The 27,754-nt window shown below is 42.8% G+C and overlaps 1 protein-coding gene across 1 annotated transcript; it reads left to right on the top strand.

Annotated features, from left to right (window-relative positions):
- The first annotated feature begins 60 nt into the window (after positions 1-60).
- rars1 (arginyl-tRNA synthetase 1) lies at positions 61-26,500 on the top strand. The gene is made up of 15 exons (XM_071506047.1): positions 61-229; positions 2,313-2,447; positions 3,175-3,363; positions 3,555-3,663; positions 4,167-4,267; positions 4,557-4,678; positions 6,203-6,323; positions 7,588-7,717; positions 7,828-7,932; positions 8,495-8,673; positions 10,368-10,477; positions 12,959-13,064; positions 19,296-19,468; positions 22,184-22,431; positions 26,169-26,500. The coding sequence occupies exons 1-15, from the start codon at positions 185-187 to the stop codon at positions 26,276-26,278; spliced, it is 1,983 nt and encodes a 660-aa protein (XP_071362148.1). The 5' UTR covers positions 61-184; the 3' UTR covers positions 26,279-26,500.
- Positions 26,501-27,754: the final 1,254 nt, after the last annotated feature.

Raw genomic sequence — 27,754 nt, 5'->3', positions numbered from 1 at the left:
CTCTGCCCCTTTAAGGCTGGTTTACGAGCCGCCGCCAATAGAGGCGAAGAAGAAGAAGAGGCCGGTCCAGCACCGGAAGAACCTGCGAAAGTTGTGAACTTCTTCCTCCTCTCTCAGTTTGTTTCATCATCCACGAGAATCCACGTCCAGCCAGAGAAGAGCTTCTCCCCGGTGTTTCAGAGAGATGGGAGACCCAGTGACAGACTACACAGCCCGCCTGCAACAACAGGTAACCCGCCGGTCTGTCGGGACGTGGCTAACATTAGCTAGCAGGCTAAATACGTGTGTGGGCACCGCTGTTAGTCAGGTAGCTAAACGCCGGTCTTCAGAAGCCCAGCAGCAACGAACTCCATTTAACAGACGGTCAATTTAAAGTTTTGTAGTCTATTACTAAAAGCGGCTTCACGACCAGACAGAATGAGAAATGTTTTTCGTTTAGGTTGTGAACACTCTCTAATTCGGCTGACATTTATTACACCTGACACCGCTTGTGGTAGAACAAAAACAACTTTTGAAGTTGGTTTTCCTCTTACCCGTCAAGACGTCACACATCCGTCAGTGCAGTTCAGTGACAGCAGCTTGTTGTGGTTTTTATGAGGTTTTATTCATGAATATGTCGTTAGTTGAAGCGTCCTTTCTACTCACTGGAAGACGTTATGTTATATTTGCAGTGTGGTAACGAAGAAAGGCTTTTTTCAGTTGAGTCCTGGGCGAGTACATGATTAGATTTTGCTAATGCTAAACTATGTATCACACAGTTCATGTCTCATTAACTATCAGTCAAGTGTAAGTGAGAGTGAAGTGAAGTTTGGGGCCCTCTAGTGGTCAAATAGAGATCCTGAATGCAACATAAAGGCTGTTTTCATCAATTGCATATTATTTTAGAGCAGCAACAAATTGTTTTTAATCATTGACTAATCTGCTGACTATCTAAGTGGCTAAAACTGAGTATGCTTTTTTCATAATATGTCATGAAACATTGAAAAATCCTTATTATATCTTCCTGACCAGTGTTGTAAAATACAAAGATGTTCAGTTTACTTTCACAGCTGCAAGAATTAGATGATTAATCGCTTAGTTGCTGTAAATAAAATAAATCGGCAACTATTCAAATAAACGATGAAAATATTAAAGCAAAAATGGAAAACATTTGATGCCTCTAGGTTCTCAAATGTAAGAATTTGCTGATTTATTTGGTGTTACATTATACTAATTTATATATTTTTGAGTTTGGACTGTAAGTCCAACAAAACAGTGATTATTACATTAAGCAAATCATTTGTGAAGGTTAAAAAGATCAATCATCAAAGGTTTTTATTGTTAGTTGCAATAGTTCCCATTATTCAAAGCTACAAATTCTCACTTTTGAGAAGAGGGACTGTTTGCAAGTTTTGCTTAAAAATGACCAAAGTGATTATCATAATAGTAATCTACTTTTTCAATGCAAATCTTTTCAACTCTGATTCACTTAGAGATCAATAATCATAACTTATGTCTTCTTTGTCAAACTACAAAATAAGTAAATTTCTACAAACAAATTCTAGAGTTGAAAGTTAATTTGAATTTCACAGACTCTCGATAGTCACTTTGTAATTTGAGTGTTTCTGCTATCATGTAATTTGAATATTTGTTGTGTCATGCACTGACGATAAGAAAAACACATTTGGTTTCGTTTTGATTTACTCGACCCACTTCCGATAAATGTTTTATGGCCTGACCTGGAATCAGATTTCCTCGTAGCTGAAAACAATGGAGGTTTAGCTCATTTCATCCCAGTTTACTTTAACTGTCTGAGATAAATGTTTAAGAAATGCGAACAAAAGAACTTTATTTATTTTTGTGTTCATTTTTTTAAAATAATAGACTTATGTGTTACTGAGGAACCTGAATAATAAATGTAACTGATCAACATTTAATCTCCTTTGTTTGGTTCCAGCTGCTGTAAAAGTGATGATTTACTTTATGGAGTCTCTGATTAGAAACAATACCGTGCAGCAGTTTACTGACGTATCACAGCGAGGCGTTTCCTGAGTCAGACACCGCGTCGCCCCTCAGTCAGAGTCAGCACTGAGCCCGAGTGATTACTCTTTCTTCTCTTTGGGGGATCATTCTGTCTTCTTTATTTTTTACAACTGTATTTCCCATAATTTGGAGGCTTTGACCTATATTTGTTTACATTTTGATAAATTGGCACCATTGAAAATACGGTAAATGTCTATACTTGCTCCTCTTTGATTTATTATTGATATGAGTTATAATTTTAGTAAGTGTGGTCACACCAAACATGAATCCAATCTTTTTTTTTTTCCCAGGAGCGAGAGATCCGCAGTCTCTCTGCAGAGATCGAGAGTCTAAAGAACCCACAGAACCTGAGTTCATCTTCACGTCTGGACGAGCTGCGGGAGGAAAACACCAAGCTGAAGTATCGCCTCAACATCCTCAAGAGGGTGAGTCATGCAGCGGCTTGGTGTACTAGTATATTGTTAACTTAATTCTGAATATAAATCTAAATATTATATAAATATAAGGTAACACTTCCTCTAAGAAGGGAATCAGGTTTCACAGCTGCACAAGAAACTGACCCGATCAGATACAAGAGACAGATCAAGAAGGATGAAGGAAAACAACAAATACAAACACACTGTGAATTTAAAATTACATTAGTGTCTTGTCTAGTGTCTTGAAAAGACAAAAATCTGGTTTATCTTACACTAGAATAGAGCACCATAGTTACACGTTGTCATCATTCCCAGAATTTACTATGAATCTAAATGAGACAGTTACAGGTATAAATTAGCTGAGGAAATTAAAAAAAAAAAGTATAACGTACCATAAAGTAGTACTGTCTTGTTGTTGCTGAATTTTGTTGCATGAAATAGAAATTTGTCCCAAAATTAACTCCAACATTGTGAAAATGGTGTCATTTTGTAAAGAAATTTACAACACTCAAAATGTAGTTAAAGCATCACCTGAAACGGTGTGTTAATGGTGAAATTTTGCAAAACAAATCAAAAAAAAAAAAATCATTACAAAAGATAAAAGGTTTTTATTTTTACAGGTTACTCCTGAACACACCACGTTGCGCTTCATCAAAGCTCCTCGGGGTTTCCCTGTGTTCTTTCGCTCTGCTCTCAGTATGTTTGTCCTGACTCTGATGCGTTCGTGTGTCCTCAGAGTTTGCAGGAGGACAGGACTCTCTGCAGTAAATCCATGATGAACATCAACCAGCAGCTTCAGGATATTTTCGGCGAGGCCATCCGGGCTTCCTGCCCCGAGCTGGACAACCCTCCGCTGGCCGTCACGCCCAACCAGCAGGCCAAGTTCGGAGACTACCAGTGCAACAGCGCTATGGCCATGGCCCAGGTTAGACCGCCGAGTCTGTCCAAGCATCACAGAAAATGACTCATAAACTGGAAGGTCAATGCATCCTGACAGTCTTTAAATGTCTTTAATTTAATCAAATTTCACACATTTCAGTGGGACATTTGAGTGTTTTGTATCAGTTCATTTAAGACATTTTAAACCAAACTGTCTCGGACTTTTCGTGGTTGCAGATGCTGAAGGCGAAGGGAGTCAAAGTCAACCCGAGGGAGATTGCAGAGAAGATCGTCCAGAACCTTCCAGACAACGAGCTCATTCAGAAAACTGAAATTGCAGGACCAGGTAGAGAAAACAAAAAAATCTGATATTCTTGATATTTTTTTTATTTTATTATTATTTTTTTAACAACAAACAACAATGCAGTGCAGAACATAGTATAAATGCAAACAAATGAACGAACCAAAAATAACAGAAAATACAGAATTTACATATGAAATCATCAAGCGTAACATTAAAAATGGTTCTTTCCACAAACTTAATCGATTTTAGAATTAAATTTTAGGTTTATAATAATAATGATAATAATGATAATAATAATAATAATAATAATGATGATAATAATGATATGTAAAATTTCAGTGCAGCTTTAAGCCATTTGTATAAGTAAGTTTCTTAGAATTACCCTCTAGGAATCCTGAATACATGTCCTAAATAGTGTTGTAAATAGAAGTGGAAATAGTGGAAACTTGAAGCTCATCAGCTGATGTGTTGACAGCCAGAGTCCTCACTATAGCATCAGCTCTGGTTCATCTCCTCGTCCCTTCTGATGTCTGTTACGTCTTCAGGGTTCATTAACATCCACCTGAAGAGGACGTTTGTGTCCAAACTGTTGAGTAACCTGCTGATCAACGGGGTGCAGCCTCCACCACTGGCCTCCAGGAAGAAGGTTAGTCACACTCCCACATGTAGCATGAAGCCAAGTGCAGATATTTTCGTCTCTTCACGTCCTCAGACGTCAGATCAGCTCTCGAAATGTCTTCTGACACAAACTTATGTTGATTTTATTTCATACTTTTTTCTAATCTTTACTATTTTCTGTTTTGAAATGTTGGATAGTTTTACCTTTTCATGCATCAAACATATTTGGCTACAGCTGAGGCAGAGGATGAAGAAGAAGCTGGTGCTGAGCTGGCGAAACTCAGTGACCTGTGTGTACGTTGTGTCCTGTTGCTCAGGTGGTGGTGGATTTCTCTTCTCCCAACATTGCCAAAGAGATGCACGTGGGTCACCTGCGCTCCACCATCATCGGCGACAGCATGTGTCGACTGTTTGAGTTTCTGGGCTACGACGTTCTCAGGTCAGTGCAGCTGCCGTTCACTCAGCCTGCGGCGTCTGAGACCTGATCTTACTGTGCTAAGCTAAGCTAAGTAATGTTCTGCAACTGTACACACAAACATTAAAAAAGGGCTTAGACCTAAAAGTATACAGCCACATCAGTATCACTGAGGCTGCTCTTTACACATCAGAAAATAAACTGTTGCATGAATGAAAAATGGAAAGACAACGTTGCTCTTCTGCAAAAAATGTAAAGTTTGTCCAGATGTGACACCAGAGGAAAGGTCATGTTATTTCAATCAGGGGGGTTTGTGCCACAGTCGCATCATGTGGGAGGGAAGGTCATGATGGGAAATGTTCCCAATTTTACGTCTTGTAAGTGTGACTCCAGCTGCCTTTAATCACTAAACACTAACAAAACGGAAAAGAAAGAGAAAAAGTTAGCTGCATTTCTTCAAAGCACGTCGTCCCTAACAGGCAAAAGACACAAAGGCGACTAAACAGCAGTGTAATCTGAATAAAGGGTCATAACGTGGAGTGACGTTTTATTGCAGAGCTGGACATGTGTTCATTTGATGTCTTTTCCATGTGAAGTACTTGTTATATTTAATTTCTTTGTTTTTGTATTAAAGGTGCTTTACAAATAAAGTTATTATTATTGAAATACTGTGCTTGTTCAAAATACATTATATCTGTTAAATTTCAGTTACCCTTAATAACAGACTTTTTGGCGCCAGAAAAATTGACCTTTTGCAATCTTTGATATTGATATGAACAGTTATTCGTATCAATGACATTATTTTTGACATGAATGTGGCGTTATCCTCTGTACAGCAGCCATCTTCAGATATTTCAGACACAACTTGTTGAATGTTAGCATATTAGCACGCTAACAAAGCACAGCTAATTTAGCATACATATTCATATATAAGAAAGCACTTGCAGAGAGTTAGCATCAGTATGCATGTTAGCGTGTTGATGTTAAGCAAGTAACTTTCCTCATTTTAGCATTTACGGTAGCTAACTGCTGCATTCAGCTCAAAGTAAAGCAACCGTTAGCATGCTAACATGATGCCGAAGCTGTGCAGTTAACATTGAAGTAAATGGTTAGCATGTTAACATGTAATCATGCTAACAGTTAGCTTGCAACACTGTGACGTTCATACATTTGTCGTGCTAATCTGTAGCATCTGTGGACGTCACGAACATCCACAGTGATTTTCACTGAAACACAACTGTTCATTCATCGTGGATCAGAAGGTGAACTTGTGACGTGGTCGAGGTGTTAGAGGAGTATTCAGTTGGGTATCACTGGGAGACCCTGAATGTCTAAACCAAATATCAGGAGAGTCTGGCCTGTAACGGTGATATTTTCTCAGTGTTGGACGGGTGGATGGACGTTCAGACGTCTCCGTCCTTGGGTCTTGTTTGTAGTGGAGGAAAAACCTCACCACAAACTCGACTCCTCATGTAAAGGCCTGAGATGTAGGAACTCAAACAAGTCTGGTATTTTCTCAGTTTTTGACATTTCATATAACATTTGCAGGTTGAACCATGTGGGAGACTGGGGGACCCAGTTTGGGATGCTGATCGCCCACCTGCAGGATAAATTCCCAGACTACCTGACGGTCTCCCCGCCCATCAGCGACCTGCAGGCCTTCTACAAGGTCAGTTCATCCTCCGCCTGTCTCTGTTTTCCACTCAGACATCCACAGGAAATGTTGACTGAATAACTGAAATGAACTGAAGTTAGTGGGTTAAATACCAATCAGCTGCATGTGTCAGGTTCTGAGTCCTGCAGGCAGCAGTTTCCTGTTTGTCATCAGAGTCAGTGACAGAGAGATGAATAGACAACAGAGATGGTGCAGAAGGTGTAAAAGCTAATTTAACAAAGTGCTGTAATGATTGCAAATGAAAACTTGGCAGCAGGTAAACATGGAGCCAGTGATACGAGCTCTCATGCAGGATTTAAAAAACAGGTTTTGTTTATTTTAAATGTGGGAATTAGGATATTTAGTTTGTATCAGCAGCATTAGCCGTCTGGTTAAAATGAACAGAAGAAGAAACAGCTGAGTTTGATTTATCCTGTGGAAAATGCAGATGCGTTATTATAATTGAAATGCTCTCGTCTGTTTACGTAATAGTTTTTGGATGCAAAGAGCATTTACAGGCCTGGGATTGATCAGATAATTCACCTCTTAATAAAGAGGCTTGAATTGATGCAGCAGAGTAAAGTCTGTAAAGAGCAGGTGAGAAAGCTGCACCTGATCAGGTTTAATTAATGGAGGAAACAAAAAAGCACGAATTAAGTTTACACCTACTTTGAGCATGAAGCTGAGGTTGATGGGTAAATCGTCTGCAGCACATTCAATATGAAATAAAATAATAGATGCTGCATTAAAGTGCCAAGTCTCAGCTTTAACCTGCTTTACAGCTCTTTCAACACACAAAGCTCAGATTGCAAGTGTTCAGAAGTAATTGGACCCTTGTCTGCTACGTGAGTGGGTTTAGACTGTCTGTCACTCTGAGGAGTAAGGAGGAGACACAGTGAGGATAAAATCTATCAGAGAGAATTTAAAGGTCGTTTTGCCAAAATCAACAGTTGGGTACTTTCTGAAAAAAAAAAAAAAAAAAAACAGCTGCTCTCAGGAAAAAGAGGAAATGGCAAACGATCTGGTCGACCGAGGAGAACAAGTGTAGTGGATGAGATGAAAATCATTTTCATGGAGACGAAAAACCTTTTTATAGCTGCACAGTGTAAAGTACAAACTCGCAGAACACTATCTGTCCTCTCTGCTGTCGTCCTCCCTCATTTCTCTCCACACCTCATTTACCTCTTACATCACCCACTCCACTCTCTCTGCTCCTCTGTGCTCTTCTTTCTTCCTTTCTTTTCTATTCCCCTCCTCCTCCTCCTGCCCCCTTCATCAGGAGTCGAAGAAGCGTTTCGATGAGGAGGAGGACTTTAAGAAACGAGCGTACCAGTGTGTCGTCAGACTGCAGAGCAAAGAACCGGACTTCATCAAAGGCTGGAACCTGATCTGTGACGTGTCCAGGAGAGGTAGGCGATCTGTGCATGAGGCTGTAAAATTAAAGGAACAATCCGCCTGAAAACACGAACCTGTTGTCACCGCGCTGCTGATTCTCCTCCTGTCTGCACGTGTGTTCCAGAGTTTCAGAAGGTGTACGACTGCCTGGACATCCAGATCATCGAGAGAGGAGAGTCCTTCTACCAGGACCTGATGACGGAGGTGGTGAAGGAGTTTGAGGCGAAAGGTCAGTGTGCAACAGGTCAAAGGTCACAGGGGGAAACCTGGACACTCCTTTTTTTTTACCTTCTTCAGGGGATCATCAGAGGAACCTGTAGTTTTCCTTTTGATTCATTTTTCTTTTTGGAATAAAACCCAGAATTAGAGAGGATCTTGTCTTTAATTGATAATTTAATTAATTTAATTGATTAAAATCATTGTTGAATCATTTTTGAGGCCGTTACTCTGACAAACATTCACCAGACTTGTCTTTCTTTGAAACTGGAGTCAGCAGTTCCCCGATTTAACCACTAGGGGGCAAAATTGTCTCATTAATGTCTCCACACAAACTGTCGCCTCTTCTCTTTTTGAGGTTGTGTAATTTCCTTTTTAACCCCAAAATCTTTTTTTTTTGCACGTTCTTCTTTATTTGACTCATTATCTCCTCCCTCTCTTCTTCCCTTCCCTTCACACCCACATTATTTGTCTCTCTTTCTCTTTTAACCATCATTTATTCCATCCTTTCTTTCTAATTTCCATCCCACTCTCCCTCCGCACCTCATCCATCTTCTATCCGTCCCTCTCCTCAGGCCTGGTTGAGCTGGACGAGGGCCGTAAGATCGTCTTCGCCCCGGGTCAGTCCATCCCCCTCACCATCGTCAAGTCAGACGGCGGCTACACCTACGACACGTCGGACCTCGCGGCCCTGCACCAGCGGCTCTTCCAGGAGAAGGCCGACATCATCATCTACGTCACAGACAGCGGACAGGTGGGTGCACGCAGGGAGATGATGGGGAGACGTGTGGGAGGAGTTCAGGTAGAAGAAGGAAAAAAACTGAGGACAGTTAAAGTCGAGAGTCTGTAATAAAGCGCAGAGGGAGCATTTGTTTCACGGCAGTTTCAGTCCTGAACTACAACTTTTACTGTTCTTTACTTTTTACAGCAGCACAAACTGTGAGAGGAGGAAATTCACTTTAAAAACAGCTGATTAACACCTGACAGTCTCTGGTAGAAACATGGATCCTGATTTTCAGTGGTCGTAGTAAATTAGTTAAAATATCATGTTTTAAATTCAGTGTTTTTCAGACTGTTGTGAGTGACCACAAAGTTAACTCAGGGACCAACTAATTAGATTGCGGTGGTCAAAGGTCAAGGTCAGTGTGACCTCACAAAACAGGTTACTCAAGACTTCGTGCAGCAGTTGTGACTAAATTTCACACAGATGTTGAATGTTTGATCTGACTCTGGATAAACAGGAAGTGATCTGAGCCTGGTCTAAGTGGAGGAGGGGCTAATTCTAGTTTTCAGTATTCAGTTATTTGAGCTGGTTGTTGTTGTTGTTATTTCGCTGTAACCGTCTCCTCACGTAGCTTCACCAGTTAGAGAGTCAGAGATGATCAGCGTGATGTTTGGGAGAAATGTGAGTGAAGCTAACTGTTAGCCTGAACTGGGACTGAGCTACATTTCGCCAGTTATCAGCCTGTTTACTCTCAAACAGAATGAACAATGAATAAGTGCTAAGTGTTAAGATTCACTAGTGACGCAGGCACCACGACTGGGACAGTGTTCATAGGTGTGTGGTCATTTTGATGCTACATAATTAGCTGTGCAGTGTGAGAGGTCAGGACCTGCATGGACACTGAAGCCCGGAGCAGCAGGTCCTGGTTCAGCTGCTGGTGGGCTGCACGTCGTTCCCCTTCTCTCGTTCTCCATGTTTGTGTCTGTCGTAACTGTCGTGTTCAGTGGAGGCAGAAAACGCCTCAATTCATGGCAGCACAGGTAGAAACACATTATCTTTGATCTGGTAGCAGTGAAGATGAATCATTGTCTGGTTTCCTGCAGACACAAACCTGCCACCTGTAGATAAAATGGTACAGGACGTTTCAGTGAGATATAAATATTATTTTTAAAAAACCAGCCCCTGGTGCTTCCCACACAAGTTGGAGGCTGAAAACTTTGAAGAAGTCACCGTCTGTGTCACAGACGGCAGGCTGGGCTTTAAAATGTTATGCGGGTTGTTATGAAGACAGACATCATCGTCCTCAGCAGATGTGAGCGGGAGGGGAGGGGAGGGGCTCAGTGTCTGCAGACTCACTGAAACTAAAGCTGTCATCTGAGGAAACTAAGACCAGTAACTATGAGGCAAACTGTCGGAGACGTTACCAAGGTGACTGAAGTTTAAACGTGCTGCTGAAGGACAGAATGACGTACGGGGGGCGTCCTCTGTGAGGGGGAGAAGCAGCATCTTTACATCATCTGGATGGTTTTACATCCACGGTGCCCAGAGGAGGAGCCCAGTTAACTTTCCCTCCAGCAGCTGCAGGAGGTTCATGACGTGTTTTACCAACTGTTGCATGAACAGGCAGGAATCAGACGTTCAGACGAGGCCTCAAACTCTCTGAATCTGGGAGGTAATGACTTGACATTTATGTTGTGTGTTTGTGTGTGTGCTTTCTCCTTCAGGGCACTCACTTCCAGGTGGTGTTTGCTGCGGCTCAGATGATTGGCTGGTACAATCCCCAGGTGACCCGGGTGGAGCACGCAGGCTTTGGAGTGGTGCTGGGGGAGGACAAGTGAGTTGAAAACACACAGAGAGCTGAGTGACTGTGTGTGGTCTGAGGAACATCCACAGAGTCGACTCCACCGATTCATGAAATATTTCTCATCTTAACTTTGATTTGAACTGATTTTTAAGGTGGAATTTACAAAGTTTCCAAAGGAATCTGAAGGACATAACTCACAGGCTTTTACATAGAATCAGATAAATCAGACAGTTCAGTGGTGGGTGATGAAGAGTTAAATCCAGAGGCTCTGCTGGCTGAAACACTCCACTGCTGTGGCCACGTACAGACTAATAACAGCTTAACTCGGCTCCAAATCACCATCATCAGAGCTGCAGCAAAGACGAGCAGCTCCTCGGGAGACTGAGACTCGACCACCTCCACCTCCACCACACTGTAATCATCCCAACGTCCTTCACTGCGTCTTTATCACCTCAGCTTCATCTTTTTATCACGTTTATTATCAAACATAAAAAGAACGATTTTTACTGCATCGACAAATAAAAATAAGGATGTAGAGCCGCTGCTCCGCAGACGGAGCGTTGGGGTTGGAGCCTCCAGCTGCAGAGCTGTTATTACTCAGCATGTGAGGAGATGAGAGCAGCTCCGCAGCGCTGGAGGTGGACAACACTAATTAAAAGTTAGATCAAGTTTGAGGGACACTTTCAGCCTGAACACACAATAGGTTTTCAGAAGATCAGCTGTCCGGACGCACATCTCCGACTCTCCGGGGCCCGACACAGCGACAATGTCTGGGTCTCGTCTTTTTTTTAGATATTGAATGGGATCATATTTTAAAGGCTGCAGCCGACAACCAGGAGTCTGCTGACGAACACATCTTCTCTGAGTGAGAGGAGCTCGTCATCAGTCTGAACAGAACATGGATGATTATTGGTTATTGATCATTACTGATTATTGATCAGTCGTATTCCTTATGTTGCTGATCACTGAAGTGAATCAGCCCCTGCAGCAGAAAGATGTTCAACACTGAACCTGTTACTTTTTATTTCATGAGCTTCAAACACACGTCTGCTTCTGCACCTCCTTCTTTGCTCCTCCTTCTTTTCATCCTTCTCTTTCTCCTTCATCTTCATCTTCTACCTATCCTTCTCCTCCTCTTCATCCTCTGTCTTATCATCCTCCTCCCTCTTCTTCTCCTTCTTGTCCTCCTCCGTCTCATCTTCTTGCTCAAGTTCCCTCTTTTGTCTTCACCCTTCCTTCTCCTCATTCTTCTTCTTCCCTGTCTTCCCTATTCAGTCCTTCTTCTTTCCCTCCCTTCCCCTCCTCTCTGCTTCTCCCTCTTCTCATCACCTCCTCATCCTCTGTCTCCCTCTCACCCTCCTTCTAAAAATTCCTTCTCCTCCTCAATCTTCTTTTCTGTCTTCTCTTTTCAGTCCTGTTCTGCTCCTTCACATCCTTCTCTACCTTTCCTCCTACTCCACCTTTCATCCTTCTTCTCATCTTCCTCCTCCCTGTCATTCGTCTCATTTTCCTTATTCAAACCCCTTCTCCCTGTTCCTTTTCTTTTCCTCTCTCCTTCTTCTTCCACTTCTCTCTTCCTCCTCTCTTCTTTCCCTCCCCTACTTTCCTTCTCACTCTGTCTTCCACCTTCTTCTCCTCCTCCTCCCCCTAATTTCTCCTTCTTCTCTTCCTTATTCTTTTGTTCTGAAATATGAGCCTCATCACTCGCTGTGAACTGGAGCATAAAAAAAAAACACTACCAAGTTATTAAAGTTTTCATCTGGGACATTTTATATTGTTTTATTGCCCTAATCTCAGCTTTGTTTTCCGGCGTGTTGTGTTTGTACCTGCAGTTTGTCCACGAGTCTCTTCCTCCCCTGTGTCTTATTTATGTCCTCATGCAGTGAGCAGTGATTACTGTGTGGCTGATGCGTGAGCACGCTCTATAATTTGAACACTTACCTGCCACACTCTTGTTTTTTCCCGCTCAATCGCCCAGAGAAGAAGACCCGAGCCTGGGCGGGGGGGGTGGGGGTGGAGGGGGTTGATGTTACGCGTCGCAGAGGCCATAACTAAGTGCTACTAAACGCCCCACAGTAACCTGAGGGGGCGTAAATTGGCCCCGCAATGTGAGCGCTCCACCAAACTCCATTAGAAATTTATCACGCTGCTTTCATAATCGCTCAACCAGACAATAAGAGCTTAACGCAGCCACGGGGGGGTGGGCGTCATAGCTGCAAGTAAACAGGGACAAAAGTGGGGGGGGGGGGGGTTATTAAATTTGTGGCTCATGTTCTGCTTGTAATGCTCATCTGATTTGCTTGATTGTACAAAATGTATCACCCCGAGGCGTCGGCAAGCAGAAATAATCTAATACTGTGTCGTCATGGTAATTATTGCAGACAGGAAGTCAAACCTCCGTACCTGCCGCAAAGTTCTGATGTCTTTCAGGACAGATGCCTCTCGGCACAAACACCCTGCTGTGTGTCGGAGTTCAGCAGGAACCACTTTCTGACTGTCTGTCTCCCTCAGGAAGAAGTTCAAGACCCGGTCTGGAGACACAGTGAGGCTGATGGACCTGCTGGAGGAGGGGCTGAGGAGGTCCATGGACAAGCTGAAGGAGAAGGAGCGAGACAAGGTGAGAGAGTCGTCCTGTCTTTAAGAAAAGGAGAGCTGCAGACGGAGAACATGAAGGACAGGAGCGGGCGTCTCTCTGATCTGAAGTCTTGTCCTGAATGTCACTCAGATGACAGTTTGTTGTGGTTGATTATCCGTGATATGAAAATTGAAACCAAACATCGCATCACGCTGTCACACAGATTTTCTTCCACATGAGCTGAAGGAGAGGAGACGTTAGGACGTGAGAACAGAACAAAGTGAAGTTCAGACGAGAGAGAAATCACAGTTAGAAGAGGTTTAAACTCGTGTGTCTGGAGGTGTGGAGGTATTTGTCTCCACAATAATCCAGTGGAGGTGAACGATGATTCATTCGTGATGTTCTCCATTAATCGTTTGGTCTATAAAATGTCAAACGGTGAAAAAAATGGTCAGTTTAATTTCTCAGAGCACAAACAGCTTGTTTTACTCCACCAAGTCTAAAACTCAGAGATTTTCAGTTGATCATCATGTTGCACAGGAGACTTTTCAGAGGCCGAACCTTTGATGTTGTTGCTTGAATATTGTTTCTTCATTATCAAAATAGTTGCTGATTGATTTTCTGTCTATTCACTAATCAATGAACTTATTGTTTCCACTCTAATCATAACCTGAGCAGTTCCCTCTGTAAACTGTGTCCCTGTAACTCTGGGTTACCCGTTCATCACCTGCTCAGAAGAGATTAATTTTATTATATTAACAAATTATAGAATTGCTCTTGTCTTTATTATTATGTTATTTATTGTATCTTCAGCAGCCGAGAAGCATCAGTTTTTGTACAAATTATTTTTCATTTTAAATCAAGGTTGTTTTTTTTAAATGATAACCCGGAGCTCAGGTCCAGTACAGACCTGAGGTCCTCAGACCGAGCTGGTTCAGACCAGGTCAAGTCAGCTCAGCTCATACAAACTTTAAATGAAAAGTTCAGTAAAGTTTATTTAGTCAGTGAAGGTTTGGTTGTGATATTTGACCTTCTCTGGGTTGGTGCAGATGATCCAGAGCAGATTCACTGATGGAGAAGAAGAGCGAGTTACAGTAGTTGATATGTGAGTAGTAGTTTGATGTATGAACTTTTCTAATTCTGCATCAGAAACGACTGGACTCAGTTTACTGATGTATCTTAGGTGGAAAAAAACAGAATCTGGTTCACTGCAGGATGGCTGTCTATCAGCCTTTATTTGACAGGACAGTGGAGAGTGACAGGAAATGGGACAGAGAGTAGAGTCCGACCGGCCGGGAGTTGAACCAGGGACATCCCTGATCAGAGCATTTGTACCCACATGGTGTGCACCCTAGGTCGGCCCGTGCTTAATATGGCTGTAGAATGACATGGACAAATTTAACACCTAAATCTGGAGAGAGAGGCTGAGGACAGAAGCCTTTGCTTGATCAGGGTCTTTTCTGGAGCAGGAATCAGAACGACCATCTTCTCAGCATTGAGCTGTGAGGAGTGTAATCCTAAAACTGAAGAAAGAACAAACCCTCCAGAGACTCCGCTGGGCCAACACTCGGTCCAGAGTAAAACATCTGACTAAATACTGGATGAACTGCCCTTAATGTTTGTGCCAGACGCCGACTCGTGACTCTTCTTCATGAGGATGATGAAGAGAACAAAAATAAAGCAAAGACGATAGAAACTGTTCTTCAGCTCTCGGTCGGTGTGGTCATGATTCCTTTCGGCCTGAGACCCTCTGAGCTGCACATGACAGCGACAAGATTTAAATTGGGAGAAATGAACTTGTGTTTTGGTTCGTGCAGAAGAAGAAGAAGTCGTTAGAGGGCAAAACAACAAAGAAAGGCCGAAGTCAAACAGGACTGCAGCACCTCAGGGGTTGTTTGCTTCATATTAACATTTTTTAATGCTTTACACGCCTGTGCTGAATATTTAACGTGAAATCCTCCTGAAAGTAGCCGGAGCTCTTTTATTTGTGGCCTGCTTCCTTCATATTTAATCATCTACTTTATTTCTCTAATTTCTCCTCACAAACTTTATGGCACAAACCCTCCTCAGTTTGGGCCAACTTGAATCATCTTTGGCTTAATATTGCACAATATTTTAGCTTGTATTAGAACCATTTCATAACAATATTTCCTGCCCAATGTTTAATCTTTGATAAGCAGCCATTTAGTCCAGTGAGCAGCTCATTATTTCCGCTTTGCGCCCGTCTTTGGATTCACCCTGACAAGGCCTTTTTTACAGTAATGACCGCCTCACTCTACAGTAGCCATTAAATCTTCTCGCTCTCCTCCTGTGCGAGCCGAGCCAAGCTCCGGATCTTTCTGATCATGTCCACGAGGACCGGGACTGAAACGGGACACCACCACCTCTTCATCTGCTGAGCTTTGAGTACAGCCGGCTTCTATCCGTCTTCCCCTCCATCTTTTCATCATCCTCCTCTTTGCTTTTCATATCTTGTGTGAGCTCAGACCTCCTCATGTCTGCAGCCTGCCCACCGGGGGGTCGGTCCGGATAGCCTGAATGTGTCCTGATTAAGGCTTTGGAGCGAGCACCTGTGTGACAGGTGATGGTGCGGCTGTCGTCAGCTCGGCCTGCTCATGTTTCCTCCTGCAGACAGGCGAGAAAACATGAAGCAGTTTGGGGGAATGCCGCCGCTGTCTCTTGTTCAGTAATGAGATGAGGTGAAATCGAAGTTACCTGGATGTGACTCCAGTTCTCAGACGTACGCCGCCATCGCTCTGCATTACACAGTTAATAAAAGAACACAGAAACTTTGGGGATAGTCTCACAGAGCCAGACCTGTCTCCACAGAGCTGGTAGAGCTGGAGACAGATCTGTCTGTGCTCATTATCATTCTGCTATAGGGGAAGAAACCTTTTAGTTTGTTTGCATTTCTTTAAACCAGTCAAAGTCATCGTGGGCGGCGCCTCTGCAAAATAATGTGAGAGGGGAACTTGTTTTGGTGGAACATTTGCATATGAAGAGGTGACCATCATCGCCAAGACACGACCCAGAGCTCCATCAGAACTTGTTGTTTTCAGTGTGTAGTTGCCGTCTCTGAGGTTTCAGGTTTAAACCCACAGCTTCCGTCTGGTGAGTCAGAGTCAGAAGACCTGAAGTCCTGGCGTCACTTCCGAACCCTGTAACACAATCTTATATGAGCGCACACAACAGCGCCTGTTGTTCCAAATCAAAACCTTTAGCGAAAGAAAACAACAATGAATGTCTTAGCAGAGGACGAAGAATCTACAGCTTGTGCAGTAACATGGAGAAAGTCATTATATCTTGGTTCCTTCCACATCCATGGTTTCTTCTGTCTGACTCTTCAGCTCTGATCTCTGCTGCGTGTAAACATCTACACACTTCATACATGTGGGAGCTGTGGCTGTGGACGCTCAACTTACAAGACGGGCGGTGGCTCATGGGAAACGCTGTTCATTAAAGCATCAAACCAGTGGTTCTCAAACCTTTTCTCATCAAGGACTAAACTGATGCAAATTAAATCACAGAGCTCCAACTGAGGAGACTGGTGATTTTAGATGTTTAATTACTCTCTCCTTTACTGTTTTTTAGTCTTCTAACATTTGTTAATCATTGTCAGACACAAAGTACAGCGGAGGCTGTGGTGTGATGACAGTGACGTTGCAGATATTTTGTCAAAGTATTGAACTGAAATTTGACACTAGAGGAAAAGTCAGAGGTTCTCCAACATCATCAGGACTCGTCCTCTGGGGAAGATGAATCTCACAGCAAAGTTTCACAGGAACGTTGGGATAATTTCATCAGGCCTAAAAGATGTTCCTCTGAAACAGAGTCTGTGCAATGTCGGCCTGAGCTCAAAGTTTCGTTGCTGAATCATTTTATCTGAAATTGCTCTGAGCTTTAAGTTGTTTGTTTTCCCCGACATTCAGCTCATGATTCGTGTTTCACAAATGTTTTTGGTCGTGTGTGTGTGACGTTTCACCTCTGTAGCTTTGATGAGTTGTGTTTTCTCTGCAGCGCTGCGATGCTCCTGCTACAACATGAGCTCTCCATCACCGGCTCTACTGCGCCTCGTTAAAATAAGTGTATGTCGACTTGTTCAGGAATGGGAAGTTTTATTTTTCACCTCCTGACCTGATTTGTTCCAAGTCTCCAGATTCAACGCAGAAAATCTCTGTTCATAGGCCCTTTTCCTGCATCCCAGGCCTATCATTAGCTGCTGTTTCCTCCTCGCTTCACACAGCAAAACTCCGACTTCTCTGTTCACTTGCCTGAATGTGTTTGCATCTTGTGATGTCGAGGTGTTTGTATCTGAAATTAAACTTTCAGGGGAATAAAAATGAGTTTTAAAAAAACCTGGAGAACTGAAGTATTATCTGGTGTAGACAGTCAGTGACTTCCAGTTGAACTGTACTGATTTTAATGCGGAGAAGCTTGTGGGAAGCCGGTGCCAGCACAGTTTCCCTGCAGCCCCTCTGGCCTGGCTCTTTGCTCTCCGTCTGGGTCGGTGCCCACGTCTACCATCTGCTAACCCTGCTCATTAAACTGAGCCCGACCCCGGCCTCCGTGACCCTTGGTCTGCACCGCTAACACTGCTGCTGCTAACATTTGTTTTCTTCACTTGTGTTGTTCTCTTCTTATGTTCTCTTCGCTTTAGTCTCTTATACTTATGTTTTTTTTTTTGTGGCCTTTACTTTTATATCCTGTTGTGTTGTGTCCCCTCCTGCCTTGTCCTGTTGTGTCCTGACCTCTTAGATCCTGTCCTCGTGTGTCTCCTATCATCTGTCCTGGCAGCTGCAACAGCAGCTGCAGTGATTAGTCGATTGATCAGAAAAGCGATCTGTCACTGCTTTGATAATTCACTAAACGTTATTTATGAGGAGAAACTGACTCACAGTCTCTGGATCTGAAGTGTTTCTGGATTCAGTTTATTGGTTTGACGAAGCAAATAATCTGATGGATACAAGTTTCTCTGGAACATGTGATTTTTTTTCACACATTTGTTTAGAATGATGTTTTTTCACTTTGCTGTTCAACATGACGAGCAGTAAACGCTGCCACGTGACGCTGGGAACCTGAGAATAATCCATTTTATTCTCAAGTGTTTTTCAGGAAACTGTACCAATCAAATAAGAAACCAGATAAAAACAACGGCAGCAACAATGAAATACTTATAAATAAAATAATTAAATATATATATGTATATATATGTATATATATATATATATATATATATATAGGTTTCAGTCATGATTAGACTATCTGAATGGTTACAGATTATTGCTCTGTTGATTGGTTAGTTGATTGATCAGTTTATTTTTCTGACAGGTCACAGATAAAACAATGAATGAAGGAAAATAATCGTTAGTTGCAGTCTGAGCTTTAACCAATACTGATCCAGCAGTGATTGACTGAAAATGAAATGGCAAATTGGTGACAAACACTGTACATTAACATCACTTAAAATGTATTTACAAATGCGTACAGCATCATTAAAGTGTGTTATTAAATGTACAGAAATAAGGCGACAGTGTCAGTGAGAAGGAAAATTGAGTTTACTGACACGTGGCTCTGCAGCTGTATTGGCAGCAGGCTCCAGATTTGTTTGATTAGTGAACATCAGCGCTTTTTCTTTATCTCTTGACATAAATCTGAATTTCCTGATCTTGTTGTCTGAATAAATCTGGCTCACCTGAGTTCTGACTGTCCGGCCATCTGTGCACGATGTTGGATTTGGGCTTTTTATGGGATTTGTTGATGATAAGAAAATAATAAATCCTCCTGTTATTGTTGATTTTGTCTGTTACTATACAGTTTATCCCAAATCTTTGCTAATGTGTGATGTGGTGATGCTACATTCTCTCCTGTCACATCACATGTCTCCTTCAGTCTGTTTCACTCTGCTCGACAGGAGTTTATTTGTTTTCTAATCAGATCACTATCATTAAATCTTCTGTATAATCCCCGTCTTACTGCTGCTCCCTGTGCTATCGCACACGTCACATGCAGATTTAAAGGAAGGCCACGACTTAATAAGTCAATTTAATCTTTTGCCTGAGGTTAGAAAATGTGATTCATTATTTCGATTAAATTCAACTTACTGGTTTTACTGATAGAAGCAGAAGTTGAAGTGCCTGCAGTAATTACAGCTGCAGTTATCAACATTTTTAATGCCTTAAAGAGCTTCGAGGGGAGGTGGTGATGGGAGAGATTGTTACCTCCACAGTCTTCAGTGAGTCTGCTTTATTAAATGAAACTCCACTGTCTCTGCAGGTCTTGACCCCAGAGGAGCTGATTAAAGCCCAGAGGTCCGTCGCCTTCGGCTGCATTAAATACGCCGATCTCTCCCACAACCGCATCAATGACTACGTCTTCTCATTCGACAAGATGCTGGACGACCGGGGCAACACGGCGGCCTACCTGCTCTACGCCTTCACCCGCATCAGGTGAGGGTCAACACCGGCTCCGCGCTGTGATATTCAGCTTCTCCACTGATTCAGGACCAGGTTTATTATTGATGTAACCTGTCAATCAAAATATATCATCAACACTGATATGTAGAGTGTTTTACAGAAGAGTAGATGAAGCTAAACGCTAACTCTTCATCAGGGGGAAAATATCTGGACTGCTACTGATCACAGTCCCCAGAGGATTCAAGGATGAATTAATTTGCCACTAATGTATCAGAGCAAACGATACCTCTGACAATAATGACCTTTAGGTTGATGCTAAAATAGCATGCTAACATAAAAAAGTATTTAGCATGTAACCACAGTGCGTAGTACTAAACTTCAGTGTGCTAATCTAACTGGGAGCACATGAATATGCTAAAATGCTAAGTTATATGCTAACATGAAAACAAAGAAGGTGATTGGTGTCACTCCACATGACACGAGCCGTTTGTTGCTCCACCACTGTCATCAACTTCACTGTCCTTCATTTCTTTCCTTTATATCTTTATTAAAAAAATAGATTATCTATAAATTTTAGATTTGTTGTCCCTTGAGAGATGAAGTATTTTGAATTGAACCAAGCAAACTTTAACTAACGTGAACAAGCCAGAGGAATGTTAAACATTAGGATATCAGATGCTAATGTTAGCATAAGAGCCCGACAAACAAAAAATGATCCAATGAATAAAATCCTTTTATTTTTGTCACGACAACCAGGCCCCCCCGCACAATAGAAATGACATCAGTTAATTATTGCAGTGGCCTCCAGGGCTGCTGTAAAGTACACCTCAGGTACAGGCTGGTGCACCGGGGACAGAGAGACTGTGTCTGAGTAGAAATGTGCGACTGAAGTTGGACCAGAGGCTCGATGCTGAGCAGCAGAACGAGCCTCTGGTGCAGCTTCAGGCCTCGGCTGGTCGGGGAGGCGACGTCTCACCTCGGGACACGTGAAGTATCTTGAAAGTTGAATTGAGTTCCTCATACACACTTGTCCCTCATCAGTATCCTCCTCTGCACCTGCCCTGTCTGAGCCCCTCTCACCAGCACCAGTACACTTCCATTACCCCTATCAGATCAGCCTTTGCAGGAGGTGGTGGTGCGGGATTAGTCTTTGGGGGCATTTTCACCCAATTTCTCCTCCCCCCCTTATCCCCCGTATCGAGTGCTGCGTTGATCCCCTTCCTCCCCAGCGTTGTGCTAGGCTTGGGGTGGCAGAGTGCCCAGCAAAGATTGATCTTCTCCATTTTCAGCAGGGGTGGGGAGGTGCAGGGGGAGGGGGGTGAGAGCAGTCTTGCCTGAGAAGACTCGATGTTCCTGCACTCAGTCAATAGAGCACTCACCAGTGGCAGCGGCCCCATCACTGCGGGTGTTCAAGTGTCATAGACGACAAGAAGAAGTCTGAGACTTTCCCTGGGGACGCGGGGGGGGGGGGGGGGGGGGGGGGGGGGGGGGGGGGGGTCAATTAGTTCTGTCCTAACACAAAAAATGAAGAACAGCCAGACACTGATGATTGGCTGGGCTAAATATATTGTACAAGACACGACGGCTGGACTGATTTCAGTTCATGGGAAAAATTATCTTCAGGTTCCATTATTTCCTGTTCATGTTGTACAAGTTGTGTTAAAACTAGAGCTAAAAAAAAACTGCTTCAGACTTTAGTCAGTTGTGTTTTGTAGAAGGTTTTGGTTTAGAAACAGCATCATTTACACTTAAGTAAATATATATTAATCCTTCATTTATTATTGGAAACATATTTTTAATTTTATGTCTGCAATTAAGAGGTTTATGACTCAGAGACTCTGCTGTAAACAAGCCTAATTAATTAAAATGAATTGATTTGAAGTTTTGAAGAAGTGTGTATTTTACCTAGAATTTCATGGTCAATGTAATGACCTGTAAAATAAAAATGATTTAAAGTTCACTGATGGAAGAGAAAGCTAGAATACTAAATAAATCAGCTGATATTGGCTCAGTGTAGATATCAGTGTCAGTATCAGTGTAAATGAGTTAACTTACAAACGGTGTTTTCATGACATGTTTGTCCAGGAGAGGGCTGATGGATTATACTGGTTAACAATTCTTTAAATGCTCTTTATTATGTGTTTCTCTTAGAAAAAAAGAATATTGTTATATATCATTCAAATATCAAGATTGGTATCAGCCTCGACAGTCCAGCTTTGGTCCAGTCTTATATATAAACTGATCATAAAAGTTTCACAGAGACCCAGATTCCTTAGAAATAACTTTCAAAACCCAGAGACGTTAAATTTACATTGATGTCAAACAGCAAATCGTCACATTTGAGAGACAATAATTTGTTCAACAACTATTTGAAATCAACCTTATTGTAAGCCTCTCTCTGAACATCTACAGTCGACAGTTTTTCAACATATCCGAGTTTCTTTTCTTCTGCTGTCACCAAACCTCTGACGGCCTATTTTTCTGTCTCGTACAGCAGCAGCCGACTCCCGGTGGTAAACACTGAGATCGGAGAGTTTCTCTGCACCTCGATCCTCGTCTGTTTGCTGCTCCTGATAACATGAGCAGGAAAAGTCGCCTGTGCTCGTCTTGTTGTCTGCTCTAACTCCTGTCTTGATACTGTTTTCTTGCCTTTAAAGAAAGATTCCAGTCGATCTGAAAGATGGTGTTTAAATGTACAGGAGCAGAATGTGTGGCATTCACATTAATGCTGTTATTGATTTCCCATAGGTCCATAGCCCGTCTGGCGAACATTGATGAGGCCACGCTGAGGAAAGCGGCGGAGACCACAGAGGTCCTCCTGGACCATGAGAAGGAGTGGAAGCTGGGGAAGTGCATTCTGCGCTTCCCTGAGATCCTGCAGAAGATCCTGGACGACCTGCTGCTCCACACGCTCTGCGACTACCTGTACGAGCTCGCCACCACCTTCACCGAGTTCTACGACAGCTGCTACTGCGTGGAGAAGGACAGAAAGACAGGTAACGCCGGGGGAGGGGAGTTGTGTTTTCTCCGCATAGAGGTCAGAGGTCAGGAACTGGAAGAGATTCAGGAAGTGCATTTCCATCCATCTGTTTATGTGCATGTTTTCAATTTGCACATAAATGAGGATGAGGAGGCTGGAACCTTCAGATGTCGCGTTTCCATGATGGTTTTCCATCGTTTCAGCTTTGTCTGGAGCTCTTTTAATGATGTCATCCTGCTCCGCCCCTTTTCTTCTGCAGTGGTTTAATACCACTCCACTGGGTCAGGTAATGGTAGAAGAGAAGTGGTTTGGATGATGTGTTGTTAGTGTTTGTACGCTCAGAGGCTCAGATCCTCAGATCCTCTCTTCTTATTGGCTGACTGACCTGTTGCTACTAGAGCTCCAGAGAGAAGCCTGAGAGAGGAGATGTAAAACTACACTGAGATGGTTGGTTCTTAAAACCACAAATATATCTTCTGATGGAGATCAACTTCACAGAAGAAGTTTAAACATGGAGCTTTAATTCACACTTTCTTTTTGTGGAGATTCATGAATGTTGGCTCACCTGTGGCTAACAGCTAACACAGTATCACATGTAAAGGTTAGGTTGTGGTAAGACTCTGCAGAGATGACTGGTTGGGTTCAGGTTCATGTTAGAGGAAACACATATTGATAGAAAGATCTCTGTGGACCAGTCTCTCGGGACTGATATCAACCATCCACTCTCAGGTAAGATGGAAAACAGGTAACAGGTTATTGAAAAGGTGCCAAACACCGACAGTGACGGAGCTCTCCACAGATTTAGTTATAGACAGTTCTTTTCCTCTGTGCAGTGAAGAGACGGCAGCTGTGCTTCGCTGGAAAGTAGTTAAACTGTTGACAACAAGGTGGAGGATTATCCTCGGCAACAATGTCACAGCTAGAAAGAGATGTTGCTCATGGGTTTTTGCAAATAATGTTTTCATGCCTCTATAGAACAAACGGCTTTGAGTGAGATCAAGGGCAAAGGTGCACAAATAGAAGCAGAAAGGAGCAGGAGGAGTCATCCAGTGAGCAGGAAGTCTGGCTCTGAGATGGTCTGCACTAAAAGCCGTCTGAGCGCTGTTAGCCCTCCACTTGTTACTGTGAGCGTTTTATCCCCGCGGTGCACTGGAGTGCTAGCACTTCAGGCTTAGAGCTGTTTAATTATGCTAATGCTCAGTTAGCACTGCAGCAGTAACCCCAGCTGGAGGTGATTATTTTAATGTCATTTTTAGAAAGCGTACAGTTCAGACTGATGGAAAGTGTTTGTATGAACAGAGACGGGTTCAGAGTCGGAGTAAATCAAACGCTGCCTCCACTTTCAGATTATTATTGGATGGACATGCTGTTTGATAGGTGGCAGAGGCCAACATGCACACAATCATCAGCACATCTCTCCTCACTCTGTCCCTCGCTCAGCAGGTTTACACCAAAACCCTGTGTCCACATACTTTTGTCTGTTTGTGCTGATTTCATTGACAGTTTATCAGCTGACATGATGAAGGCCTGAAGATGGAGCAATACACTGTAAATAAAGATGGGCGGAGCCTCTGTGATGTCACCCTCAGGTTTCTGAAGCTCAGAGTGAGCTGCTCCACCGTCGCCAACTTGGCAGTGCCTGACTCCGCCCCTAACTCCCAGCCGATCCAAATATGGTCAAAGAGGCAGGGAGTGTGTGGAGGGAGACTTTGGTGCATATTGGTTTGTGTCAATCATATGATCAGCTGAAAGAGGCCACGCCCTCAATTCTCCATCACTTTAGTCCTTAAGATGTAAACAGGTGAGTTCTATAAATTCAGCCGTTCAGTCGTCATGAAGGAGGAAATGATCTCTAGAGACCAGAACAGTTTCTGTACCAGGCTGTAAACATGTTTCTTTCTGCTGGAAAGTTGGACATTTGAACATGGGAGTCTGTGGGGACTGACTCACTGCTGGAGCCAGACTCTAGTGGTCATTAGAGGAACTGCAGCTTTTAGCTTCCTGTTCCAGCCTGGATGTTACCTCTTGGTTGGATCCTGCTGCTGCTCCTGGGTTGAGTGCACAAGAAGCAAATTGTGCCTAGAAGATCATAAATCGTGAGTGTGAGATTTAAAAAAAGTAGATTTTGTGTGTTTCCTCAGATTAGTGTGTTATCACACTTCAAACCTGTGGTCAGGTCATTTTCAGATAACAGCTGGAGGCTCCTGAGGTCATTTAGGACAGTTGTGGTCTTAAACAACCGGGGGAGGAGTTTAAACACAGAGGAGAGCGTGTGGAGAATCACTGCCGACAAATGGTCCTGGACCTGTGAACCGGCAGAGCTCTGTCATTGGTGTTCGTGGTTTGACTGTCGCTTACATGACGTTGTTGTTGTTGTTGTCATTCTTGTGTGTTCAGTGTTCATGCATGTCACCTACAAACACGACTGTGAACCATCTACACAGTACGATCAGAGCAGCGGCTCTGAGCCGAGGAAGCCGCAGCTTGTTTGTGTAAATTACAAACTCATTTTGGTGTCTGTCAGCGACCAGCGACTCGCCTCTTTAATGCACCCTCTGCTGCTCATTACACACTTCATTTCTATTGGATTTTTGTGCCGTGTAGCAATTTGGGCTGACGGGCAGGGCATGAGGATGCAGATGTGCGGGTCATTGATTTTTCATTTTTCATCAACCGCGCCCTTTGACCTTTTTGTTTGTTGGTATCGTTCTCTTCTTGTTTACTGTTGGTTTTATTCCCTCTCTCTTCCTCTTGTCCTTCATCACCTTCACGTCATCTCTTTTGTCCCCCTGTTGATTTCTTGTCTAGTTTCCCAATTATCTCTTATTTACTTGAATAATCAGACTATTTACGTGTCTGTGTGAATCATAACGACCAGTTTTGACATTAGAGGTCAACATGTTTATTCTGCAGTGATTACCCTCTGACTAAAGACGCCCCAGTCCACTTCCTTTTGGCTCTGACTCTGACCTGAGGCGTTTTACTTATTTTCACCTACTGACACAGCTGCACAGCTCACACTCCACATTATTACTACACATCATTTCTGACAATATCATTTTATTAATCGTAAATGTGTTTGAAGTTTGCACCACTGACGTACAACCCTGTTGTGTCAAACTTAAGTTTAACAGCTTAATGTTTTCACTTTATATTTGCTGAAGTCGTGTTTCTGTGTATCAGCTGCAACCAGCCGTCAGGGCGCAGCACTGATTTATTACCTGAGTAAACATGTTCCCAATGAGTTTATGGTCTCAATCACTAGTTCAAGTCTTCTTCAACACTGAACCTTCTACCTTCACCAGAAATGTTAGAAGCCACTTGTTTAATCTGCAACAATACATTAGCTTTTATAAAATTATCATCATTATCGATTTTTTATAAGTAAAATCTTAAAAACCTAAAAATAGTAACTGCCACTGTCAGATAAATATAGTGAAGTATGAAGCAGCATGAAATGTGCTGCCTCATAATTTAACATAAATTCAGTATTTAGTAAATGTTTTTTCACTGCTGGTCTGAAAAACCTGAGAAACCTGCCCACATTTTATTTTTCCAACCTGCACCTGAACACAACGTCTGAGCAGCTACGGGGACACAAAGCCAAGATATCAGGAAATAAATGAAGTCTCTCTCTCTCTCTCTCTCTCTCTCTCTCTCTCTCTCTCTCTCTCTCTCTCTCTCTCTCTCTCTCTCTCTCTCTCTCTCTCTCTGTCTGTCTCTGTCTCTCTGTCTGTGTGTGTGTGTGTGTAGGTGAGGTGATTAAGGTGAACATGTGGAGGATGCTGCTCTGTGACGCCACGGCCGCCATCATGGCTAAAGGCTTTGAAATCCTGGGCATCAACCCCGTCCAGAGGATGTGATGTCACGGCGAATCCCACCTGCCTCCAAGTGAAGAAGATGATGATGAAACAGTGAAGATACAGATTGTGACTCTCTCGTCACGGCCAGAACTCACTGGACTTTATTTTCCATAAAAGGTCTTAGATCCACGCTGGGAGGAGAGAAACCTGATGTTCAGCTCAACAGTTCAATTCTCATGTGAAGGATCTTTTTTTTATTAAAGAACCAACATGAAACCAAAACCATCTGCTGTCCGTCATTTCACACTGGTCTCTCACTTTAAAGCCACATTTCTTATTGTTTCTGTACAACACGTGTGACTGTTGAAGCTGCCTTCAGAGGAGAGAGAGTCTGAGCAGGAGTCACTTCCTCCTGAGCGGAACAAATGACTCGCTGCTGAGGTGAAGTTACACATTAAAGTGTCTAAAAATGACTGGACCTGTGTGAAATATTGTGTTCTGTTCTTATAACATCAAAAATGTTTCCATCATTTCTCAAACCAGAGAAATCTGTGATTTTAATAACGGTGATGCTCCGTTTCATTGGTCGCCTGTCAGTGACATCATATCCTCTCTGCTCATGTGTCAGACGCCAACAGAAACATTCCAGCATCTGTTTAAATCTTCACTTCATTAGAATATTTTCAGCTTTAACTTCCTGTCAGAATGCAGTGAAGTTTAACTCTTTCTGATTGGCTCTGACCTGCGGCTGCGGCGTAATACAGTGAGCACTGCAGGTGTGTTTGTGCGTAGGAGTACGGTAGTTCAGCGGCTGAGAGAAATATAGTAACAAAGGAAAGTGTTGTTTTGACGGGAAGATAAAATATGATTGATAAATATGATTGATAGTCTACATGATTAATGTGACTGTGCAATTTAAAACCTCTCCATAAAACAAATCGGTTTATTCTCTTTAATTCAACAAAGGCTTCACATTTAAAGAAAAAAAAAAAATTTTTGCATTTCTGAAATGCAACTGATTTATTCCCTCTTTCTTTGTGTTGTTGTTTGTTGTTGTTGTTGTTGTTGTTGTTGTTGTTGTTTGTGTTGTGTTGTGAATCCAGTTTCTCTGTCTCTGTTTATTTAAACTTTGATTAGCTCCTGTTGAGTTTGGGTCGTTTTCCAAGGATCCATGTTGGACCAGATCCAAACCTCTGGACCGGTGAAGACCTCTTCTGTGTTTGTTTCTGCATCAGGACCCCCCCCACCCCCCACCCCCCACCCCACCCCCCCCACTGTGCCAACAAATTGCTTTCACTGAAATGAATGAGGAGGCAACAAACTGCACCAGGGTTTCAACAATGTTTGTAAGAGGCTTTAATCACATGAAGACTCCACACAGGGTTTGAAAGCGTCGCTCAGACGATGGTTTAATGGACATTCAGCTCTAATTGCTCTTCCCAGGTTCCCAGACTCTGACATATATAAGTTGCTTTTGGCTCGAACTCCTTTTTAGATGAAGACAATTACAGTCTTTGCCTTCCACGACTTGTGAGA

The sequence above is a fragment of the Trachinotus anak genome, unplaced genomic scaffold (assembly GCF_046630095.1).
Source record: "Trachinotus anak isolate AG129_WGS33_773 ecotype Australia unplaced genomic scaffold, CSIRO_AGI_Tana_v1 ptg000020l, whole genome shotgun sequence".
Taxonomy (NCBI): Eukaryota; Metazoa; Chordata; class Actinopteri; order Carangiformes; family Carangidae; genus Trachinotus; species Trachinotus anak.
Note: the sequence above shows the minus strand (reverse complement) of the source record. Positions and strands in the feature narration are given on the sequence as shown.

Bases quoted from the DNA above. Each gene is read 5' to 3' on its own strand.
- rars1 (XM_071506047.1), top strand. From the start codon at position 185: ATGGGAGACCCAGTGACAGACTACACAGCCCGCCTGCAACAACAG. The intron at 7,933-8,494 runs GTCAGTGTGCAA...CCCTCTCCTCAG, and splicing joins GAAGGAGTTTGAGGCGAAAG to GCCTGGTTGAGCTGGACGAG. The intron at 22,432-26,168 runs GTAACGCCGGGG...GTGTGTGTGTAG, and splicing joins GGAGAAGGACAGAAAGACAG to GTGAGGTGATTAAGGTGAAC.